General features: G+C 40.7%; 3 protein-coding genes across 4 annotated transcripts; 1 reads left to right on the forward strand and 2 right to left on the reverse strand.

Moving 5' to 3' along the window:
* Positions 1-478: 478 nt before the first annotated feature.
* On the reverse strand, positions 479-7684 carry LOC125879517 (retinal cone rhodopsin-sensitive cGMP 3',5'-cyclic phosphodiesterase subunit gamma-like). 2 transcript variants are annotated; one of them, XM_049561455.1, is made up of 5 exons: positions 7616-7684; positions 4398-4449; positions 1187-1348; positions 1051-1091; positions 479-949 (listed from the first exon to the last, which is right to left on the reverse strand). In XM_049561455.1, the coding sequence occupies exons 2-5, from the start codon at positions 4433-4435 to the stop codon at positions 873-875; spliced, it is 318 nt and encodes a 105-aa protein (XP_049417412.1). In that variant the 5' UTR covers positions 4436-4449; positions 7616-7684; the 3' UTR covers positions 479-872. The 2 variants fall into 2 exon arrangements, with proteins under 2 accessions (XP_049417412.1, XP_049417411.1); XM_049561454.1 differs by lacking the exon at positions 7616-7684 and having other exon boundaries at positions 4398-4661.
* On the forward strand, positions 7304-12197 carry ccdc137 (coiled-coil domain containing 137). Its single transcript, XM_049561437.1, has 6 exons — positions 7304-7471; positions 7680-7822; positions 7910-8114; positions 9119-9201; positions 9487-9566; positions 11278-12197. The coding sequence occupies exons 1-6, from the start codon at positions 7401-7403 to the stop codon at positions 11476-11478; spliced, it is 783 nt and encodes a 260-aa protein (XP_049417394.1). The 5' UTR covers positions 7304-7400; the 3' UTR covers positions 11479-12197.
* A 228-nt stretch (positions 12198-12425) lies between these two features.
* LOC125879504 (G-protein coupled receptor family C group 5 member C-like) lies at positions 12426-19822 on the reverse strand. The gene is made up of 4 exons (XM_049561432.1): positions 19507-19822; positions 16867-17860; positions 15657-15760; positions 12426-15578 (listed from the first exon to the last, which is right to left on the reverse strand). Exons 2-4 carry the CDS (start codon positions 17831-17833, stop codon positions 15480-15482), a joined length of 1170 nt encoding a protein of 389 aa, XP_049417389.1. The 5' UTR covers positions 17834-17860; positions 19507-19822; the 3' UTR covers positions 12426-15479.
* Between the last annotated feature and the right edge of the window lie 3447 nt (positions 19823-23269).

Here is a 23269-nt window from a genome sequence, read left to right on the forward strand (position 1 = left end):
GTATATAGAGACTACTTCTAATATAACACAGCATTCAGTTGCTAATGGCTAACGTTAGCCTACTGTAGCTTAGCCTCTGAAACATTAACGTTATCTTCTTTGTGCGTTTCCACTTACTAGTAACGTTAACACTACTATCTAACGTAACTGTAACCTTATTCTAAAACTCATCAGTCATCACTGACTCCGGTTGAGTTTTAAAACTCTGGGGTTGCGTTTGAGTGTCTTTGTTGTGAACGTTACACTCGCTCTCCTCTTCCATGTATGTAATGTTACCTTGCCAACGCCTACGTCTATCATAGACGTAATGAGGACGTAATGGAGGAGGGGGGAGTAGGCCTTTGGAGGGAGGTGGAGTTGCAGGCGGAGGGGTGCTGTGTGAAATGCAAGAAAGCTAAGAGTAGCTTTAACTTAACAAACTTTTTTTTTTAAGGGACAAACATCATAATGGGAATGATGAAACACTTTTAACACAGAAGCATGGTTTAATAACCGGCAAAGTTTGGCAGAGAAGAAAAGAAAGAAAAACAAGTATTGTTAAAAAAACAAGCTTTATTCTGTTTGTTCTGTTTAATTAAACATGATGCTGACAATTGAAGCCAGTGACCGCGTTCATATTAACCCACAGCTCAGACACATTCAGGTGATGGACATTAAAATGACAGCTTGAAATTCTTATGAAAATACATTTGATATATAAAACAACTTAGGAAAAAAATAGAAATGCAGACATATTTTTACATGTTAGTTCTGACTACATGGGTTACCATTATACAGTAGAAGAGCCAATATTGATGATGCAGTTCCACTTGTTGAATCTGCCTCATCAGTTCCCTTTGGTAGGTATAAATATAATTTCTCATCAAAGGGACTCAGATTATACCATACTGAGCCAGTTCATGTAGCTCTAGATGGCTGTATGCTTCCCATGGGCAGATTACAGTGATATCTGCAAAAGAAAGAAAACAGCGAGTAAGAAAAAGGAAAAGTTGAGTTGTTTGTGTGTACTTTTTCATATTGCAGTAGCCTAACTGTGGCACTCCGGCTTACCAGTGCCAAGCCCCTCCATTCCTGGGATCTCCTCTCCAAAGCTTAGGAAGATAAAAAAAAAAATCAGAATCACAAGTTTTATTGTGGGGCAATGTTTAAGAGACAAATTTTCTAGATCATGTAAATGTAGACCTACCCAATGACGCCCCTCTTGGGAGGCTTGCTCTTGAACTGGCGGGTGCTCCTCTGTTTGAACTTGGGTGCGCTGGCTCCAGGGCCGGAGGCTCTGATGGGAGCTTTGTTGCCAGTCTTTGCTTCAGGTTTGGCCACATCCAAATTCACGCTTTTGTTGCTTGAACTATAACGAGACAGTCAAATTGTCATTAAATATATGTAATGTAATGCATGGAAAAATATTAAGAAATGTAGTTTATTGTGGCTACATCTGAATACATTGCATACAAGACAAACATCTGTATTTTGCTATCGCACTAAACCAGTGGTTCTCAACCTTTTTTGGGCCCCTATCTATTACGTGACAGGTGGAATATCATTATCATTTGTTTCTCAGAGAGACAGTCAAACTAGACAGTCAAACTTAATAAATTCTTGCTATTAAGCACAAACAGCAGCCAATTAAATAGCAGTAATCTGGCACCAGTGCCACATAAAAAGCATTCTTAATAGCTGTTTTAACAGAAAACAAGAGCAGCAAGGAAAAATCTGAGGCAACTGGGGAAAAAAGCAGAAGGATAGGCTATCCTATGTTATCGGCCTTCTTATCTGAAAAGTCTTGTGTCTAGGATCTAGGGGGATATATTGGCAGGAATGGAATATACAGCACATTTTCTCTCTGATCTCGTCACATATCGACGTTTGGTCGTGGACTTTCCATGTCCAGATACGATGTGAAAGGTACTCGCTGACGTTCTGGGATGCCGTGTCAAGTTCTGCCTGTTACATGCAATGTCTTCTTTCAAAATAAACTCCCGTTTTTAGAGGAAATTTACCATTTACATACAGTCTCTTTCAGAATAAACCCACTACATCAGTACAACAATGCAAAGTGGATTTGTTTTTCCTCCAACAACTAACACACGTGGTTAGGTTTAGGAAAAAAAGAACAGGGTTTGGCTTTAGAATCTAACAGGACGTGAACACCGCTGTCTTGGGTGAAAGTCAGTGTTCGTTGGACCCATCCACCACACCTCCAACCAACCCTACTTGGACTTTCTTTCTTGTCCTGCCTAAGCACCAGATTTCGACGACTTTCACGTGAGACCAGGTTAGAATATAATATAATACAATAAGTATGTTTTCTTTAGTGAATAATCACCTGAAAATAAGAATCGTTGTGTTCTTATTACTTCAGGATGAGCCGTTTATATCTACGTAGGAAACAGGTCCTAGTCCAAGGAGATCAGCATCTTGCACTGCTGTGTTTCTACAGTAGCCCAGAATGGACAAACCATAACACTGGCTCTAGATGGGGCCATTCGTTTGCTCACATTTTTGCACTGGTCACCATAGTCAGTCTGCAATCCTCACAGCTAGATGCCACTAAATCCCCCTGAATCTTACACACTGTTCCTTTAGCTTCTGATGGAAACAAGCTAAATTGCTTTGAAAGTTAGTGTGAGCCCTGCACATTTGGTGATTCTCTGCCAGTTTCTTTAATGCAGGTTGCAGACAAGTTAGTTTCAGCCATTGCGGCCTACTTGTAACAGGGGTGCACCTTTCATATCAGCGTATGAAACGGGGCTTTGGAGGTTTCAGCAAGATTTCTGCTCATGTTCAAAACTTTCTGCACATTGTCATTATCTTTGAAAAAGATAGCAATGACTGGTTGCTACTTATAATCAAACGTAGATCAGAAGCTTGTGTTGGGTGCTTGTAGAGAACGGCAAACAACAGGATCAACAGGAAGGCAATCCAGGCCCTCCAAAAAATATACAAAATGAGAAAATTAATATTAAAAGGCCTTTATCATAGTGAGTAAATCATTGTAGTTTTGACCACTGCAAGTCTTCGTCAGGGCTTGAAAAAACACACAACACATATGGCCCCACCTGTATAGTTACAGGGAGCAACAGGAGGCCATCACATGACCCGGATAATGACATAACCACAGAATTAAGTGCCTCTGTTTTTTTTTATTTCTTATAATTTGTTATTCTTTCATTATTTTCTATCTGTCGTGTCAATGTCAAAGCAACATGTTGGCTCTTTTTAAGATTCAGCCACTACAATAAAGGCTTCTTAATATTCCCTTTCTAGTTTCCTATATTTTTTGCAGTGTCTGGATTACCTGCTCGTGTAACGAAGTCATAATATTTTGAGGGACAAAGCCAAAGTCGAAACAATTCAAAGCTGTGTGCAAGCGATTCAGAAAAAAGCCTCGTCTTTAGCGACGGTGGTGATGATGGTGGCAAAAGCAAGTCTAATGATAAATGGGGGAAAGTGCATTAGGATGTAGGACTAAACTGGCATTAGAAACACACACAAACACCCCTCAGGAACACCTCAAATACATCTTAATTACTTAAGGAATGCAGACTCGATTACAGACAGCTCCTGTAATCCCTCACTCACGTTACTAATAAACCATCCATGATGCCTTTAAGGTACGCAGCACCGTCATAATCAGATTACTGTGAGGACATCCTGAATGTGCTCGTGGTCCCAACCTGAGAATAGCTTATTAATTATTCATCCGACAGTCTGCCGGTGACAGGAGTCCACAAAACTGCAGCATCATTACACGGACATAACATTCTGCGATGTGTGATGTGGTGAATACTGCTGAGAACGACTCAAAAAATACATCCTCGGTGGCCATTTTGTTAGGTACACCTAGACAATGTCACACAACTCAGTGCAAAAGATAATGCTCAGTTTGGTTGACACTGTCAGAGACATGCTGATCCAATGATATGTCTCTTATAAGGATAATTACAGGAGGTGTTGCATTGGACTACATTTCACTGAGAGGCGTTTCTAATATTCTGACCGCCTCCAAATATAGTCCAGTAACACCACCACTAGCTATGACAGCGTAAAAAAAAAAACCTTATCTAGCCTTATATAGGCATCATAAAAGTAGATTTTATGGCTAAACAGTTGCATTAGACTGGACAGGTGTACCTAATAAAGTGGCCACTGAGTCTATGTCTCTTCTTGGACACATTCAGGTGTCCCATTTTCCAACATTTTAACCTGTGAGTGATTTTTTAATCCTGTAAACTGATATCTAAACTTGAAATAAATAACACAAATGTACTTTTTTGTACGTTATTGTAGGAAAATTGCAAAATACAGCACGAGGAAATTGTTATTTATATGAATATTGCATGTAATAAATGGACAATATGTCCATCTAAATGATCTGAGTCATTGCTGATACTCACCTCTTGTGTTGCTGTGTTATCTCTGTCGGTAGTGTCATGGTGGTCCGGGCTGCTGTTACATGAGTTGTGCTTAATGAATCCCTCTTATACACCTCTGACTCTGAGAAGATTATGAGGCTCCTAACCAATAAACTGCAGGCCCTTCATCACTTGTACACACACACACAGAGGTGCATACGTAAATATGGAGCAGCACATGCATTAGGGGATTGGCTGACAGGCAGTTTGGGGGATGTCCCTGCTGCTGAGACTGACCTGAGCAGACACATGACACTGGGAAACAAATACAGATGTGTTATTAGAATAACAATGAAGATGTGTGCCGGGACGTCCATCAGGACTCATCTGCGTGTTTCCTGTGGGATTTCCTCACATTATGTCCTCAGTATCTCCCCACCACCTGCAATATTATGCAACGTCTGCAGCCCAGAGAACACACGAGCACGGACAGGGGCAGCATTCTCCTTTCATCAGCAGTCTCTCAGATTGAGTTGCATTATGTCTCAGTGGTAATCCCCACACCTCTCACACACACACACACACACACACACACACACACACACACACACACACACACACACACACACACACACCTGGTCCATTCATCTGATGGTTCGCCAGTGCTTCTCTCTGTAATCTATTCCACTGATACACATGCACATGAGACACGTGTATGAGACACACGCTCTCACTTCCTGGGGTTTATTGACTCTCAGTGTCTCTGTCTCAGACTCGAACACTCTCCCACAGAAACCTCTCTCAGCATCACTGGCTGCAATTTATACCAATATGCCTGACTTGCAGTGGTGAGTTTTTGATGAGGCTGTTTGTTTATGAACATCACACTGTGCCACATGTCTGATTGTACATGCTGAATGAGCTATATGATGCACACAACTCATTGTAGGTCTGCAAGTAATGATTGCCTTGCTCGGTGATCTGTTGATTTCAGTTTTTTAATAATTGTAAAATAATTTTATGCCTGAATCATAGTTAAAAATTATAAAAACGTCACAATTCCTGAAACATGAAGGTGACGTCTGAAAAGTACAAGTACTGTACCTAAGTACAGTTTTGAGCTCTCATACTTGACTGTAGCATTTCCATTTTATACAACTTTAAACTTTTTCTCTCCACTATATTCATCAGAAAACGATATTATAATGTTGCATATGTATGAATGTACCATTAACAATATGTCGAGAATATAATATATATTATAAAGTCATTGCTCCCTATGTGCTATGGTACAAGAGAACATTTATTAAATGTACAGAGGCTTTTTATTAGTTGTTTTTTCCTGCCTTCCATATTTTAATACCAAATGTGTAAATTAAAAAAAAAGAAAAAATAGAGATGCAAGTTTAAAAATGTTCTTGTACCATTAATGTAAAGAAAAATACACAAAAGTCACAAAAAAATATATATTTTTATTGTCTTTTTTTCCCTCCTTTTTATGTTTTAGTTCTTCAGGTTTAGGTTTACAAAGTGTCAGCTGATGTGCACTATAAATACAATTTGGGAATATTAAGCAGCTACACTGTGGCTGATGCAGATTGTCTGCCAATCAATTCAATTTTCAATTCAAATAGCTTTATTGGCATGAACAAAGATATGTTAAATAATAATAAATAGTAAAAAAAAAAAAAAAAGAAAAGAAATAACGAAATAAAAACTAAATAATAAATGAAACAAAATAAATAAATACAAGTGAAAATAAAAGTAGTCCTATTTTACACGTCACACACGGTGAATACATTATATATACATATTCAATACACTGGTGCCACAAACAGGCTCTATATTATACCCCTGCAGTCCATTTTGCTCTTTTTTTATCTTTTATTTTATTTCTTTTTTAAGATTAATACATATTAGTTGTTAGGCAGATACACACTTAGCTGCCAAAGGAGGTGGTGTGCCTTCACCCAGGAGAACTGCCAGTTTCTGCTGCGCGGTTAACGTCAGGAAGTTTGCAATTTCCTTGGTTATTTGTCCAAAATGAAAATCTCTGACTGAGGAGAGCTTTTCACAGCGGAGGACGAAATGCTGTCGGATGTAACAATGATTGTTCATCAGTTTCATTGTCTGAGACAGTTTCAGTATCAAAACTAGTTTAAAACTACAGTTTATTATTATTTAATAATAATAATAATAAAGATTCACTGCACTATTTTATTATCATTAGTCCTATTTTCAAACCCAGAATCAGATCATTGATCAGATTATGACAGTAGCCTGACCTATCACCTTTGTTTGACTTCTTTTAATTTGGAATTGGCTTGTTCCTTCCTACTGTCTCTGAATAAGATAAACAGCAAACGGTATACATGTTAACATAAGGAATTTAAGGGCAGCCTAGTGAATCCCTTTGTCCACATCTGGCTTTATAGTAGTTTACTGGAGTGATGTTTTTGTGGTGCATGCTGACTGCAGCCATATTTTAAGTTATGACTGCTTTAGATAAAGTAGAAGTAAAAAAAAAAAAAAAAAAAAACAGTTTCTGGATGGTCAAATGAACAGCATCTGTCAACATCATTACTGGAGTTAAAACTTCTGGGGCCCTGTAGTATGTGTGAGGGGAACAAACTGAGACAACGCCGCCATCTAGTGGTGACAGATGGAAGCACCTACGTTTATTTCCCAGCAAAGATCGTATGTGTATCACTCTGGGTGATATTAATCAATCATGCGGAATTTCTGCCTCATTTGATACACAATTTAGTGAAGGAAAAACAGAAGTTGCCGTCAACGGACTGTTTGACCTACCTTTATTCAACAAAAACAGGGTCATTTTTTTCTTAAAACGTTTTTCTCTATGCCTCTTTGATGTCAAAGAAACCTCTACGGTATCCGAAAAAAGACACAGAGTGAGAGCTCTTTACTTCCTGTTTCCCTGTCGCTTGAGGTGAAGGTTCGTAGGTTAAAGGCTCAACACGCTGCTCCACATGTGTTATGTTTTGTTGCTATAATTTGTAATGTATTAAAATAAAGTGCAGTAACATGGGGAAGAATACGAAGAACAAAACTAACGAGTCGGGAAAACAAGCTGGCAAGGCCGGACAACATTCAAGGTAACGTGCGGAAGCTAATGTGCAACAGAAAACTGCTAGCTAGTTAGCTAGCTAGGGCAGCTAGCTGTTGTTAGCATTTTACGTCAGTTTGGAGTTAGCAAAATCAAATTAAGCATTGTGTTTAACCTAATTGAGGACGCCTACCTGCCTTATAACATTTATCTCTCTGTCTCCTTCATGCTGTCTGGACTACAATGTGCAAAAACAGTGACAAGAAGCTCAAACGAGATGGTAAACCCAAGAAAGCCAAAAGAGACCACCTCGAACACATCCCGTTTAAACTCCGAGAGATAATGAAGAGCAAAGACAGAATGAAAACGGGGTCTTTGAAGGCCAAAAAGCTCAAAGAAGGTGAGTAGGAAAGCTTTTTTTTTAATCATGTTTCTGTATAACACACTTCAAGCAGTCATGGGTTTGAATTGGTTTTTGTCTTTTCAGCCATCTCCCCTAAAGGTAAACCAGGGGACTCCCAGGATGGAGACATACCTGTGCCACATTTCAAGAGGAGAAAGGAGGAGAGCGTGAAAGCATACCTGCGCCGCATGGAAAATGAAACACAACACGTCCTCTTCCTCACCAAGAACCAGGTAGACAGAAACCCTGAGCGGGATGAAGACAAGGGCAAGTCTGAGAAGAAGAAGGAGTGAGTACACTTTGGCTTGTAATCAGCAAAACAGATATTTTCTTTCGTGCTGATGTGGGATGTCAGTGGAGGCTGGGACCACCTGAGTCAGTCAAACCCCATCCTCTATTTAGGGTATTAAGTGTTAACCATTTATGGGTATGTAATATCTTTTTGTGTTGGTTTGTGGCTAAGTTCTATCATGTCTGACACAAGTGCAACAAAAATACCCACATGGGACGATGAAAACATAAAAATGAAATCTGTTGTTATTTTCGCTTACAGCCTAAATTCAACTAAATGTTGCATTGTGTTTCTTGGGGACTTGCATGTGAATCAAAAACAATACTAAAGTTTGTTAGAAAGAACTTTGAAAAGTGCTGAAGTCAAATGTCTAGTGTGTAAGATTTAAGGGGATTTAGTGGCATCTAGCAGTGGGGATAGCAGATCCAGCTGAAACTTCTCCTGGTTAGTATTCCTTCAGTGTTCATTGTTCAGGAGGTTTTTAGCCAGAGCTGAATTATGTGCAGAGGTCTCTTCCTCTCCAAAACAAACAGACCTGTTATTAAAACCGGTAAAAACACTGGATAAAGCAGTTTTACTTTAAAAAATCTGTGTATATTTGACACTGCTTGTCACGGATGGGCTGCCAACTACAGTGGGCACTGCAAAAATGTGAATGGCCCCATCTACAGCCAGTGTTTAGTTTCCATTCTGGACTATTGTAGAAGCATGGCGGTGCAACATGGCAATTTTCATGGACAGGGACCCATGTCCTAGGTAAATATAGCTCATTCTAAGGTAACAAAACACGACGGTTTTTATTTTCAGGTGATAATACACTTGAGAAAATAATGCTTATGAAATTATCTTCCATTTCTGCCAATATATCCCCCTAAATCCTTCACACTGGACCTTTAAATGACAGTAGAACGTAGATCACAGTAAAACAAAAACGTAAAAGTGACTATAATTCCTGGCTGATATCTGTCTGATTCATTTGATCTTTGCTGTCTGTGCTACAGGTCTGATAAAGTCCGATTACTGAGGCTACAGCAGAAGAAGCTGGACAGACAAGAGGCCAAGATGGAAAAGGAGATGTTCGTAGGTAAGGATGTGAGGGGGCAGTTCTTCATCACAAGCACGCACTGTCCAGATTTGTTCAGATAAGTTCATCAGGAGGCATGCTCCATCTTAAAAAGAACCTACTGGGTGTATATTCCTCACATTTATCAGAAAAGTTTTTATCCAGATTAGCCACAACATCCATCAGTGCTGCTTTAATCACTTTAAAATTAATTTGCATGTATACATGAGAGGTGGATGTAATTGTCAGAGCAGAATAAGATATTAAACTTATTTGTTTACTGATACGATGGCCTTTGTTTTGTAGATAATGTTCCCTTTGGTGAAGTTTCAATGGCCCCGCCGTCTTTGAGCGCCAAACCCAAAAAAGCTCCGGTCAAGTCTCAGGTAACCTGCTCTTAATGGTTTTGTAAGAGGTTAAAGGGAAACTTCGGTATTTGTTAACATTCATGGGCAATTGTGCACACTCGGTTCACGTCCACTAAACGTGTTTGTTTTTGCCACTGACAGGCGCAGATTGTTGTTATAAGTGTATGACAACATTATGGAAAGGACCCACAGAGCAACTAAACGTATTTCTTTATTTTCGCTGATTTCTCTGTTATTGTGCGTAACCAAGTCTTGCTCAAGGAAAAGTCTCATTTTGAAATTTCACTGACTTTTCCACATTGTCAGAATCCGCTAAATATTCAGGCATGATGTTAAGAATCTTTAAGATAACACAAAGCTGCACTTTATGTACTCCAACACAGCGCACTCTTTCTGGCTCTCCTCTCTCTCCAACTCTCACTAAAGCCTAGTTCACGTTACACGATTTTCATCGCAATTTTGACATCGCAGAGGATCTTGAGAGCCACCTTGGGTTGGAGGTGAGTCAGCAGATAGTCTGCCACGACGAGTCCTCGTGTGTGAACAAGCCTACGAGCAAGTCGCCCCCTCATCTGAGATTGGGACTGGATATCTGGCATGCTAGAAAACTGGAGAAGTGTGACACGACTGACAAAGAGCATTAGCCAATGAGAGCGGGGTACGTCCCACATCAGCACGCAGGAGGACAGAAGAAATGTGAGGAGGACAAGCCGCAGGGTTGCCAGGTCCACTTATTAGGCGCGACTTTGAGCTTGTTTTTTTGTAAAGTCACTTACAAATGTTGGTAGTTGCGGGTTGTTGTTTTTTGGGTTTGTTTTTAAAGTGAAGTTTCTTATTTGGGCTTGCTCTCTAAACGTCACCTTTTTCTATATATATATCCGTCTAATAAATTATTTAAAACAATGATAGTCACTTCTTTTGGGCCTGTTTCCATAGCCCTGGTTGCTTGTTTCTCTCCCAAGATCTGGCAACACTGACAAGCCAGCAAGCAACAAAAACAATGGCGGCATCCACAGGATCAAGGGGAGTGCGTTGTGTTAGGACCCAGGCCCTGGATGCAGATCTGATTCAAGACTGGGAATAACATCCATGCCTTTACGTTGTGTCGTCTCCAAGTTTGGTGACGTCACCGTATTATCTGGGGCTCTGTCAGCGAGAGCTCGGTGGAGAAATCTTGTGGTGTGCACACAGGTTGTAAAGATCACAGAAACACATGTTGCCAGGTATGAACACTCAAAAGATTACGATAGTCTTTGCGACGCATTTTGCGGGGTGAAAGTCGTGTAATGGGAACTAGCCTTAACACTTCCATCATTGTTTTTCCTCCATCAAGTCAGCTCTCGCAAGATTTTAGAACAGGACTTCTCCTTAAGCAAGTCTTGGCCACAGGAACAGACAGACAAGGGAAAAAGTAATGAAAAATGCTCAAATTCACAGTAGGAATTTTTCTGTAATGTTGCCAGCCGCTTATAATGACAATTTGAGCCTATCAGTGGCAAAAACGGCAATTTAAATGTATGTAAATTGACATCGCACAATTGCCTGAAGGGTTATATCGCAGCCTGTTTCGCCACTCTAGCTGGAGCAGTTTTTCTTAATACTAAATCAGTTTCAAAAACTGTTTTCTCTATTAGTTACTTAGACACAAAAAATGTGACAATAGTGTCCCGGTTGAAAAATACTGATTACCTTTTAAATGTGTCTTTTCTCCTCTACCTCCATCATTCAGAAGGCATCAAAGGATCTGCTCCTCAACTCTCTCCTGGGCCACACGGCGGTCTCCGCAGCCAAGCCCTCCATGGCCAGGCAGAGAATGATGGAGGAGGAGAGGGAGCGAGCAGTGGAGGCCTACCGCCTTCTTAAGAAACAGAAACAGCAGCAGCACGAGGCCAGGCATGCCAATCTGGAAAAACTCAAGAACCTCAAGTGATGTTTCATGTCAAAGAAGTATATAATTCACTGACTTCAGTCAGCAGTGACGCTGATAAACTGACACGGATCGTGAGATAGTAACCATCAGCACACCGTTTGTGTTCTGTGCGCTGGAACTGATGCGTCAGTGGGGATGTTTACCACAATGTACCAAACTGTTAGGGAAAGGAGCAAACATTTGCATCCGCTGCCCACAGAGTGAGGTGAGTATAGTGACCAACATTCACCTGCAGCTTTCAGTTTCACATGTTCAGCTCAAAGGAGAACAGAATTAACAAGTGGTTAGTGCCTGTCTAAATATCTTATAATGGAGACAAACTAACTAAGAACATTGAGACAGGCGACTGTTGTTTATTTCTCACCTTTGTAACTGTCAGATGTTCACAGGCAGGTGAATTTGCATCTTTAGGTTATCACTACCACATCATTTTTGAAATGATGGACAATAAAATCACTGAGGCCATGTGAAGACAAAGACAAACCTGTAATTGTTTGCTGTGGTCCCACTAGATGGCAGTCCTCCTGTAGAAAGCTGTTTCCATATTGTCCATGTGAAGAGCTGACACAACATGCAGACTGATCGTTTCTGGTCTATTTAAAAGTAAATATGTATTTTTGATGCTTTATTAGATATGTAAATTAAGTATTCAAAATATTGTGGAATATTTTCGTGCCTTGTTTCCCTTTGTACCTCCCCGAGAGCCTGAATCCTTGGATAAATAAATCACTTTGCATTTATTAGAGCCTGGCACAGCTATTTACATTTGTAATCCGGTAAAGATTTACGCTCATGAACAAGGTCTTTGTTGAAACAGTGGACTCTGGGACAAACTGGGCAGATTCAGTTTGTTTAACACTTTCATCTGTCAAATCATCCACGATACAAATGCAAACATTTTGCTGATTTTGTTTATTTCATTATTTAGCAGAATATCCACTGAATAATATCACCAGATGGTTTTACCTATTGATACTGGATCTCTGTTCTGTGGTTTCACAGTCGTTTCTGTTTGATCAGCTTTTTTTGTTTGCTCTGTGTTTGTCCACTGAGGGTTGTCACAGTGACAAGGAAATGCATTAAGTGGGGACAGCTGCTTCTGATTGGTAGTGCTGTCTCTCTTGAGCTGAGCTCTACAACCATTGGTCATCCACCTCTTGTGTCCATGTGCACAAGACAGCTGTTGGTGTTATCTAGGGATTTACAGTTGCTGCCTGTCAGAGAAAGATGCTGTTTTTGATTTCAGCTCAAGTCAACGATCACGATATGTGTTTATTTACCCTCCTCTGCTCAGTGACACCTTGCCAGTATTTCTTTATGAGATAGATGGGTAAAATCCAGCTAGGCTCCTTAGGGTTTATCTATGGTGCTTACCACGGGGCTACAACTAAGAATTATTTTAATTGTCCCCCAAAGCCCAAGATGATGTCCTTAAATGTCTTGTTTTGTCCACAGCCTAAAGATGATGAGTTTACTGTCATAGAGGAAAAAAGAAACTACAAAATATTCACATTTAAGAAGACGGAATCAGAGAATTTTTACTCTATTTTTTAAATAACTCAAGCTGATTAATAGTTGACAACTAATCGATTAATCGTTGCAGCTGTGTCAGTGGTGTTAGACAGTGACCAAAGCTGTTCATGGACATGCTAAAAAAACACTTATCAGATGTTTGAATGCTGTTTTGTTTACATTTGGATACTATTTTCCTGCTTTTCCGAGACTGTGCTGCCTCTCTGCATCTTTATTTGTAGCTTTTTGCATTTGTTTTTCTATCCACGCAGGTGACCGACAGGTGCAGGCCTGAGGCATCGCAGAGTAAAATCTAGCGTTCTGTTGTTCATCTCTGATCAGTCCGATTTCCAGTTTGTGAGCAATTTCCTCTCTGAGCAAGCACTCCTGGCTGCTGACAGCACAGGATGGTGGGAGTAATTGGGAGAGAGCCTACTCAGCCTGCTGCTAGGCAGCCACAGCTCACTCTGAAGCTCTGAAAGTGTGTACATGTGTGAGCGTGTGTGTGACAAATTGTATGTGATTAATTGTTCCTCTCCTTTGGAGAAAAGGAAGAACTCGTAAGTCAGAGCAGTTGTTTCGTGTTTATTTGTCTCTTACCAATAATGTGATGATGTGGTGCGTTTATTTGCAGCCCACTCAGTTTCCTATGTAACTAACATGCACACAGAGAAGGCTCCTTTCACTAGTTCTTCTGTCAGATAATGTAGTTTTTATCAGATGCTCCTAATAGCATCATAATGCCCCAAACTCAAAATGGAAGTGGATCTCTCAGTGGCTCTAATGCCTTATTTCCACCGTATGTTTTGGCTGTAGACTCAACTCACTTGTGATACCAGATCCTTTTCTTTATTTTGTTTTCAACTGCAGATAGCGCCCCCTCAGTGTAGGCCGGATTCTCAGCTGACCGCCATAGCGACGCCACAAAAACTTCAATGCTACACTAGCTGAATTCAGAGAAACGTCTGCACTTTGTCAGTTGTGCGGTGTAGTATACAACTTGGTTTGCAGGCTGCCAAATTTAAAAACGTGGGTGAAATGAATAAATTTGAGGTCGTTATTGACGGTAGCTTAGCTGTTTAAAAAATCAGGTTTGTGCTGGGTTTCTCGTGTTGAATTTTAGTGACGATTCTCGATTCTCTGACCAATCAGTGGTCTTGCGTGTTTTAACTCCTTATTTTAGTATCAGCTCAGCTCGCTTGGATCCTGGATCCAAAAAATTCCAGGTACAGTACTTACCCACAAGTTTTGCTCATGGAAAACCAAAAAAAGGAAGTCGAATTGATTGAAGCTGTGCTGTACCATGCAGTGTAAACAAGGCATATTACAGTCCTAAATTCAATCTCAAAAAGGGCGCCACATGGATTTATTATCAAATTTTTACTTTTTAGGTACTGCATCATTCCCACAGTGTCACACTAAAATGATTTATGCCATGTACACACACATAACATTACAGTATGATAGCCAATGCCTGCAGGGGCCCCAGGAAATGCAGTTAAAGCTTATCAAACCAACATGTAAATAACTGCTCTGAGCAGTATAATCCTCGTGACACTTCCTCTTGCACTAACCCATATCTGCCTCCTCGTGAGTTGACACCTGTTACAGTCCAACAGATCCAACAGACACACAGTAAGAATCCGTTTACAGTTTTAATAAGTTAGAATTTACACCTTTACATAAAATTTTCATAAATCCAAGGCACTACAAAATCATATGGCTTTAAGAGGAAGTCTGAATCACAACATGATTTCACATGTGACAAAGCATGTTTACAACATAGTAATTCCATTCAGTAGATTTATGACATGAAATGAAAAACATTAGTGAGACTCTATGTTTGTGAATAAAAACTAACCAAACAGTTAAATTAAAGACCTTTCCTTTGCTTTAAACAGTTGTCACCTAATACTTGTCTATTGTTTCCTTACCATCAGCTGAATGTAGGTCAGCTGTCACCTGAAAACGTTGCACATTGCTGCACGTAAAAATTCTCTTGATTGTGTTTTTGAGTGAAACAAGATAGAAATGGATTTGAGTTAGAAGAGGGAAGATTTAGGGAAATTGTTTTCATGAATTAAAAATGAAATAAAAGAGCTGAGGCACAACCTCTCCATGCTGAAATCATTTGGCTAAGTATACAGTAGGCTCTATAAACTGCTCATCTCCGACAGTGGTAGCCTTTTTAATCTTCGTCTTTTCAGTCCTTGTTCTATAGAACAAACAAACAATGCACAAACATCTGACAAAATAAAGTACAGGACAACATGGAGAAATGTGACGGACATTACTTGAGAGCCACCACAGTGTTATAATGCAAAGCTTCATGCCAAGACAGAGAAAAGATAGCTCATTACATTTGATACAAGGAACTCTGAGGGAAGATGAAACTCCCTGGTGGAGATTTCACCGCTGTAACAACCGAGTGTGTAGGTGACAGCGCAATCCGCTCTCGACTCACGCCGCCCGTGTGTGTGTGACAGACCTTAAGACGGCGAGGTCTCAACTGAACGAGGCAGAGAGCCGCCACTTCCTGGAACCAGAGACGGGGCTCTGGCTCGAGGTATCATCAAGTCCTGGTCCATCTGTAGAAACACGCAGAGATGTGATTATTTCAGCAGGAGCGACAGAAGAGTGGTGTAAAACACTGTGTACTCGCTCACCTTTGTCAGACCCTTGGCAATCAGGGCTATTTCAGTGGGCTGGTACACACAACTCCGCAGTTGACCGTTATAAGCAGCATATGGAGACACTGGCTTTGTGGGTACTGGGAAAGAAAATAAAATAAATTTGGTGTGATGGTTGTTAGACAACAGCACTTTAAAGTCACCTGCAACACACATTCACTCAAACTGGCTGGTTAGGTGAATCAATATTTGCTGCATGTGTCAGGATAAATCAGAAGAACAAGTTGGATATTGTTAAACTTTAGAAGCGACCTGCTTTGGATATTATTTAAATATACCACATTGACAGTTTCTTTCTGGTTATCCACCCCAACACCAAAAAGTTTGCTCTCAGTTTTTTCCTCTTCCTGCTTAGTTTCTGTTTGTCATCAGCTTCCTGGCCTCAAACCACTGATACTCACTTCAGTTTTTTTTATTTATGTAGTTTTTTTTATTCACATTAATGAACATGTTAGCTTCCACTTCAGTGTAGGTGTGCCAGAGTTAGCTCATGATCACTATGTACCAGGTACAGATTAATAAATTACCTCACATAATGACTTTGTAACTATAATGTAACTGATATAACTGCCTCACAATATTGGCCAAGGACATAACCTTTAGTAAGTAGATCAGACTTTTGTCCTAAAAAAAAGAGGGACATGGTTCCTGAATGGCACACTTATTATTTATCCTGTAGGCAGATTCCCTTCAACACAGACACTAATACATGTGGACAAAAAGCAATTCACTGTCAGTAGCTGTGAACTGTGAAAGAGAACGTGTCTGCTTACATACAGTAATAGGCATCATGCAGATTTTTGGGAGTGTTTTTTGCACACATTTCAACACATTTCAACATGCAGAGCCACAGTACGCTACAGAAGTTGTGATCTGCCAGTTATTTCACAATCGTTTCCTTTGGCTCTTGAATGAACAGGAGATTAATGGTACATCCTGTTAGCTACGCTGTTGCACTTCATTATGTCATACAGCTCACCTGTGCGTGGTGTGTTGCCAGTTTGCACACCACAGAAAGCATGAATAAATCATTTAATCCAGTTCAACTAAAAAGGAGTTACTGACGGAAGTTTGAGATCCACTGATTTAATCTTAATACTATCCTGCAGATTCATTTTGATTTTTGATTCTGATTGTAGTTGAGCACAGTGAGATTCATGTCAAGCCATAATGTGTCATGCTGTACCTGCTGGTGGCTCGTCCATAGAGAAGGCTTTATTCTCCATGTAGACGTGCTCTGGCTCCTTATGGGCGTTGTCGTACACCAGGCTCATGGCAGGATAAACATCCTCTCCATCGAGTGGCTGCTCCTGGTCTGGGTCTGCCTGGGTCAGTAAGCAGATTTCTGGGATGGCGTAGGAGAAGAGGAACACCCAGGCATTCGACACCAGGGCTATAGCCAGAGTAGGATCATCCCAGCTGGGATTCCCGGCCACTTTGTTCCCGTGGAGGTACATGACTATCCAAGCTACCCAGATCACCAAGGTGAAGAGCCCGGTGGCCAGGATGAAGGCTCCATCACGGCGCCACTGCTTGTGCTTGTGTGTCAGTGAGGGCAGAGCCATCAGCACCACGGCTAGCAGTAGAACCATCACGTAGATCAGAGCCATCACAAAGTCCTGGTTGGCAACGCCGCAGGACAGGTCAGAGACGATGATACTTCCAGGTGGGCTTCTGACCACAGTGATGATGAGCCACTCAGTGTTGATGATTACCTCGACCATCCATAGACCCAGGGCTCCCAGGCATAACATCCAGCTCCTGGGCCCCCGGCCTCTCCGCTCCAGCAGGGCGAGCCACAGCCCGTGCATGGCCAGGCAGGCCAGACAGCCTGAGAACAGTACCCCAAAGAGGAACCTCCGTGCAGCGCAGCTGGTGGAGTACCGACCCACGATGAAGGCAAAGGTGAGTCCAAAGAGTCCCAGAGTGAAGACCAGAATGCTGGCCTGCAGGGCCACCATGCCTTTTCTCTTCTTGTGTGTCACAAATGGTAAGCTGGCCATGAGGACGACCAACAGAATAAAGGAAGTCACCACACCAGTAGCAGCAAAAGCCTCCACCACGACTCCCCACACTGTGGTCAGGTCACACAGGTTGTAGTACATGGAGCTGATACTGGAACCACATCCCCTCGGAGCACTGGGCGGTTCCATGGCTTCAATGAAGACTTTTAAAAAGTGCTGCGATTAAAATATAAAAATATAAAATAATTATGTTTTCCTGCATGCTGAATGTATGCATCCCACTGCTGCACATCCAACCCCCCCACTGGGGACCAATAAAGTTATTGATTGACTTGCATGCACCTGAAAACAAACCATGTTTCTGTAGATTACTGCTGTGCCCGAGCACAGTACAACCTACACACTGTACTGAGCCAGCTGTGTGGAGTCCTACTGTGTTATACTAAAATATATGAATTCACCTGAGTCTTTAAAGAATCCACAAATTACAACAAATTGTCTCTCAAATCTAATTTGCACAGTCTTCACTTTAACATTTCAACAGGAGACATAATCAGCATTACCCACCTAAAATCTTAGAGGAAGGTACAATTATTTTGTATTCAACTGTAAGTCCAATAGCCTAATTATTCTACTGTCATTTGGTGATATTTTGCTCTTGACGTCCAAAGATTTGCAGTTATTAGTACAAAATAAAAATGATCGAAGGTTGTCGATGTCAAGTAACAGCCACGCATCTCCAAATTTGATGACTTGTAAAGGGGAACGCAACCTAAATCAAGTATGACAATGCTATTTCCATGACCGAGGAAAGTTCAGTCAGTATTCGTAAACATGAGCTACTCTGTTCCAAAGCCAGAAAACACAGATGTACGTTTTAAATTTGTGACGTCATAAGGAAATGGTTCTTAAATGGTGCACATTATCATTGCACTGTTCAACTGGGCCTGTGCTAAAAGTTATGAATGAATTTTTAATTGACTGACCATGTTATGTGCACCCATTTCCTAACAAAGAGGTAAACTCTGGGTTAAAACATGTAATTTAATCTAATGGGAATTATAAATGTGTGACACATCAAAAGCTGTGATTGGCAGCCAGTGTGAGGGATGACAATGATTAAAAGAAGAAAGCCGTGAGTGGGACAATGGATCGCTTTATTATATCGAGCAACAAAGCACCAGAGAAGACGACCTACCACCATCTCATTTTTCTTTTATATTCTTAAGTCATGATTAAAAGTGACACGTGTTATAGATGCTATTGTGCACAGATATAAATACAGATGTGCCTTGAGATTTTGGCTTGCCCTTTGGTGTTTGAAAACCACTGTCACAGGGTATAAAATTTGGAGCTCCTCCACAAACACGAGGAGATTTCGTGGACACGCAGAATGTTTTTTATTTATATCCAAATGAACTTTATGCTACTGTAGTAATCTCAGCTCTGACACTAAAAATGTACCCATATACTATAACGTCTTTTACAATTTATTGTCTGTGGAGCAGCTCCAGACTTTATATCCTATGACATCACAAAGTTGAGTTTCAGCACTCTAGTTTTTGGATTTGGGAGAGAGGACTGTTTCAGACAACTAGAATAACATGTATGGATTTTGAAAATGGGTGTAGTGCCCCTTTAAGTGTATCAGTTGAGAACATAACCTTTAAGATTAAAAAACAGTCAAGTGGATTGTCTGTCATAAATCTAAAAACAGGCTTTTTTTTTAATGAGGTTATAAAAGTTGACATTTGGTTTATGACATTTATAGATGGTAAATTAAAAGGTCCCAGGATAAAAATCATTTCCACACACAGTAACACAGTGATATAAGCCCACGGTGACTTTCCGTCACTTCTTACCAGGACTGATGACAGACAGCAGTTCCGCTCCAACAGGTGACTCAGGTAGATTCACTGCGGTAAGAATAACACAACCTCGTCCGAAATATTAATTTCCCGGGTGTTATCAGGCTCCTCACAGACCTGTCGACCAATTTCAGATGTGCACTCACTGGATCCACGGGTGTTTTCCCGGACAGTCCTCCATCTGCCCACTCCTTCTTAATTGTTATTGAACCATGTTATAATGAACTCACCGACAGCCGCGTCAAAGTAGTTTCCCCGTTACGTTATAGTAACTCTGTGACTGTACTTGTGTCACCTCAACCCGCTATGTCTCCTCGTCCAGCCTGTGGTGTTTGCAGCTTTGCATATTCTGTGAGATTAGCTTCCGGCCTACTTATTTGTATCAGGCAGCTTAGATCCAAACAAAGGGGCCACTGAGACATTTCCACTTGCACACAGGCTGTGCAACGTGGTCTGGGTTGTGACCTGTTGGACATGTAGACACGTCTAGGATACAAATGATACACAACCCTTTACCTTTTAGTTTTATTAAGGGGAAAGGCCCACATACAGTTGTTTAATTTAAGAATGATTGGATGCTCATTTATGCAGTTTACCTCCATTAATAGCCAATTTAAACATAAATAACATGCATCTGGAGAATCTAATAAAACTGGAGTCCACCATACTCTTTTTAAAGATAGGTACTAAAGTGCAGTCATCAAAGGGAAGACTGTGCCTCCAGTTTGCAGAGCCACCTGGTGGAAAATATTGTTACCAGAGAGATGGACTCCTGTGTTACATAATCAAATCAGATTACACAACAACACAAAACAGATCTTGTTATTGATCTGTTGTGGGCCAAACCACTTAACAGCCATTTGATAAATAGGAACATCGAGCGATGACATTGATTTAAAGCTTTTAAATTATCCCTACTGGATAAAATTGGAAAATATTCCTGAACATTTTTGTTTTTGGAATAACACATCAAAAAGTTGCTGGAATACTTTGTTAAATAGGAAATTATAATCTTTATTATTGTGTTAAAATATACTCAATATCATAGGTTGCTCTTTGTATATTTTAATGTTGTATTTTAGTGTGACAAGGCAATTTTTTGTATGTTTTTATGACACATTTTTATTTACCTCTGCATGTTTGCCCAGACTGTGTGAATATTTAAAGGGACAGTTCGCGTTCCGTAACATTATAAAGCCAAACCCTGTTCTTTTTTCCTAGTCTGAGTGGGCGCAAGTTCGCTGCATAGATCAGCCTCTCAGTGGGCGGAACGAGCCACCCACTGAAGTCCCGCCCTACCACCTCCGGTTGTGTAGCATTTTTCAAGCGCACCGTTGCTGTGGCACCGCCAAGAACGATTGTGATTGGTTGAAAGAAATAAAAAAATCCAGGGCATTTTTTTCTCCAATCTTAAAGTGAGAGTCGGCGCAGCCAGACCTTTCTTTTCTTGAGAAAGGTCTGGTGAGTGAGATTACTTTTTTTCCTGAACCTAACCACGTGCTTTTGTCTTCAAAGAAACTGTGTGTAAACTGTAAATTTCCTGTGAAAACCGAAGTGTATTTTGAAAGAAGACAGTGCATGTAACAGGCAGAACTTGACACGGTGTCCCAGAACGTCAAAACAACCAACGCACCCAGGGTACTGTTGACGTCATATGACCAAACGTCAATACGTGACGAAGTTGGAGTGAGAGTGTGTTGTCAAAGCAACCCCACCACCCAAAAAATAAAGAAATATATGTGGAAAAACTCAGCAACAATGTCTATTTCCAGAAATCATGACTCACTTATGCAAGATAATCCACAGACTTTGTTGTGAGCAGTTTCATGTATGAACTATTTTTTCTTTCCGACGAACTGCACCTGAAAACCACGTGACTGTGCAGAAGGCTGAGCTGTCAAGTTAGCTAGCTCAGTTGTGCTAGTTTTGAAATGTTTTTTTTTTTTTTTTTTTTTTTTTTAGCACCACAAGCCAAGTGCCATCTAGTTCCATTATATCTGAGAGGAGGCAGACATCTCTACAGCCAATATCTCCATTACTAGACAACTCACACCAAAACAATCTGGACTGATAAATAGCACTACGGATAAGAGGAAAAATATGTAGTTTTGATTCTGGGGTGAACTGTCCCTTTAAAGTCACAAAACTTCTCTCATCATCTCCCTTCCTCATTTAGTTGTGAAATTTACAGTTAGGAAAAAGACAGTGTCACAAAGAAATAGGCCAAATAATACCATTGCAACATTAAATATGCTGCCTAGTGCAGTTTGGCAGGCATGTTGACGTTCCTGGAAATATGACCCAACAACAGACTGCAGTTTTATTCATCTGTAGCTCTTTTTATTCATTGTACTCTCGGTGCATTCAATATGTAAATGTGTGTTTATATCCAAAGCCATTTGTGTCATGTTTGGGAGTTGTGGTTATCTAGTGCATCCCCTCTGGCTTCAGCACAAGAGTAAGGTCATCCAGGACACCTTGCTGAAGCTCACTGTGGCGTTCACCCTGTACTAAACGAACTGTTTATACTGCGTGATGGAGCCCCCTGTGGTGCATCGATCCCTCAATGGATCCCGTCCTGAGGGGTGCTCTCACAAACCCAGCAGCTCGTCAATCTGTCCCTTTGCATTGTGGTCCTTTTAGATTCTTAATAGGAGCTGATCTCAAAGGAGAAAGCAATGTGACCTTAATGAAGGGCATGGCCTTTTATAGATGCACACATACAGAGGGCTTTGGGTTCATTCTGTTTTCATCATGTGGCTCAACAGCAGTTGCCTGAGTTGCTTTTATGTATACCCAGTGTTTAAATAGATCACCAGGTAGTTCAATGCATTAAAGTTCACCCCAAAATAAAAAATACATGTTTTTCCTCTTACCTATAGTGCTATTTATCAAGATTGTTTTGGTGTGAGGTGCTGAGTGCTGGAGATATCAGCCATAGAGATGTCTGCCTTCTCTCGACTCTAATGGAACGAGATGGAACTCAGCTTGTGGTGCTCAAAGTGCCAAAAAAATACATTTGAGAATCTCATCAGCAATGTCTCTTTCCAGGAATCATGACCTGGTTACTCAAGATAATCCACAGACCTTGTTGTGAGCAGTTCCATGTAGTCTGTCTACCTAGAGAGGGAAGGAAGCAAGGAAGCAAAGAAGGATTTGTGCATCTGCCCATGGACGATAGGTTCATGCTCGCTATAGTGTGAGATGTTAACATTTAGGGCATCCTTCTCAACTAAGCTATAATGTTAGCTAGCTCAGTGGTCCTAGGTGAGCTGGTGGATGCACATTTCCTTCTATGTGGTGATTTGGTTTGCAGGTGTAATTCGGTAGAAAGAAAATAGTTCCCACATGACACTGCTCACAACAAGGTCTGTGGATTACCCTGAGTAACAGTCATGATTTCTGGAAAGAGACATTGCTGTTGAGTTTTTCAAATGTATTTTTTGGTGCTTTGAGCACCACAAGCCGAGTGCCATCTAGTTCCATTATATTCAAGAGAAGGCAGACATCTGTACGGCCGATATCTGCGACACTCAGCAACTTACACCAAAATAATTTAGGTTAATAAATAGCTCTACAGGTAAGAAGAAAAATATGTATTCTACAATTTTGGGGTGAACTCTCCCTTTAACACAAGTCTCATTATTTAAAGACTCATAGCAAAAAACTCATGAATCTTAGTTCTATGCATTGGTATCCAAACAAATAGAAGATGCCATCATGCATTACAATCCCATGCCTTGTCTATGTTGTCTGG

This window comes from Epinephelus fuscoguttatus, linkage group LG19, assembly GCF_011397635.1.
Source record: "Epinephelus fuscoguttatus linkage group LG19, E.fuscoguttatus.final_Chr_v1".
In the NCBI taxonomy this organism is placed as follows: domain Eukaryota; kingdom Metazoa; phylum Chordata; class Actinopteri; order Perciformes; family Serranidae; genus Epinephelus; species Epinephelus fuscoguttatus.

Coding starts and splice junctions, on each gene's coding strand:
- LOC125879504 (XM_049561432.1), bottom strand. CDS start 17,833: ATGGAACCGCCCAGTGCTCCGAGGGGATGTGGTTCCAGTATCAGCTCC. Junction 15,761..16,866: donor TATGGACGAGCCACCAGCAG/GTACAGCATGAC, acceptor TTTCTTTCCCAG/TACCCACAAAGCCAGTGTCT. Junction 15,579..15,656: donor TTGCCAAGGGTCTGACAAAG/GTGAGCGAGTAC, acceptor GTGTTTCTACAG/ATGGACCAGGACTTGATGAT.
- ccdc137 (XM_049561437.1), top strand. CDS start 7,401: ATGGGGAAGAATACGAAGAACAAAACTAACGAGTCGGGAAAACAAGCT. Junction 7,472..7,679: donor AAGGCCGGACAACATTCAAG/GTAACGTGCGGA, acceptor GTGCAAAAACAG/TGACAAGAAGCTCAAACGAG. Junction 8,115..9,118: donor AAGTCTGAGAAGAAGAAGGA/GTGAGTACACTT, acceptor TCTGTGCTACAG/GTCTGATAAAGTCCGATTAC.
- LOC125879517 (XM_049561455.1), bottom strand. CDS start 4,435: ATGACACTACCGACAGAGATAACACAGCAACACAAGAG. Junction 1,349..4,397: donor ATAACACAGCAACACAAGAG/GTGAGTATCAGC, acceptor GTCTCGTTATAG/TTCAAGCAACAAAAGCGTGA. Junction 1,092..1,186: donor CCCAAGAGGGGCGTCATTGG/GTAGGTCTACAT, acceptor TATCTTCCTAAG/CTTTGGAGAGGAGATCCCAG.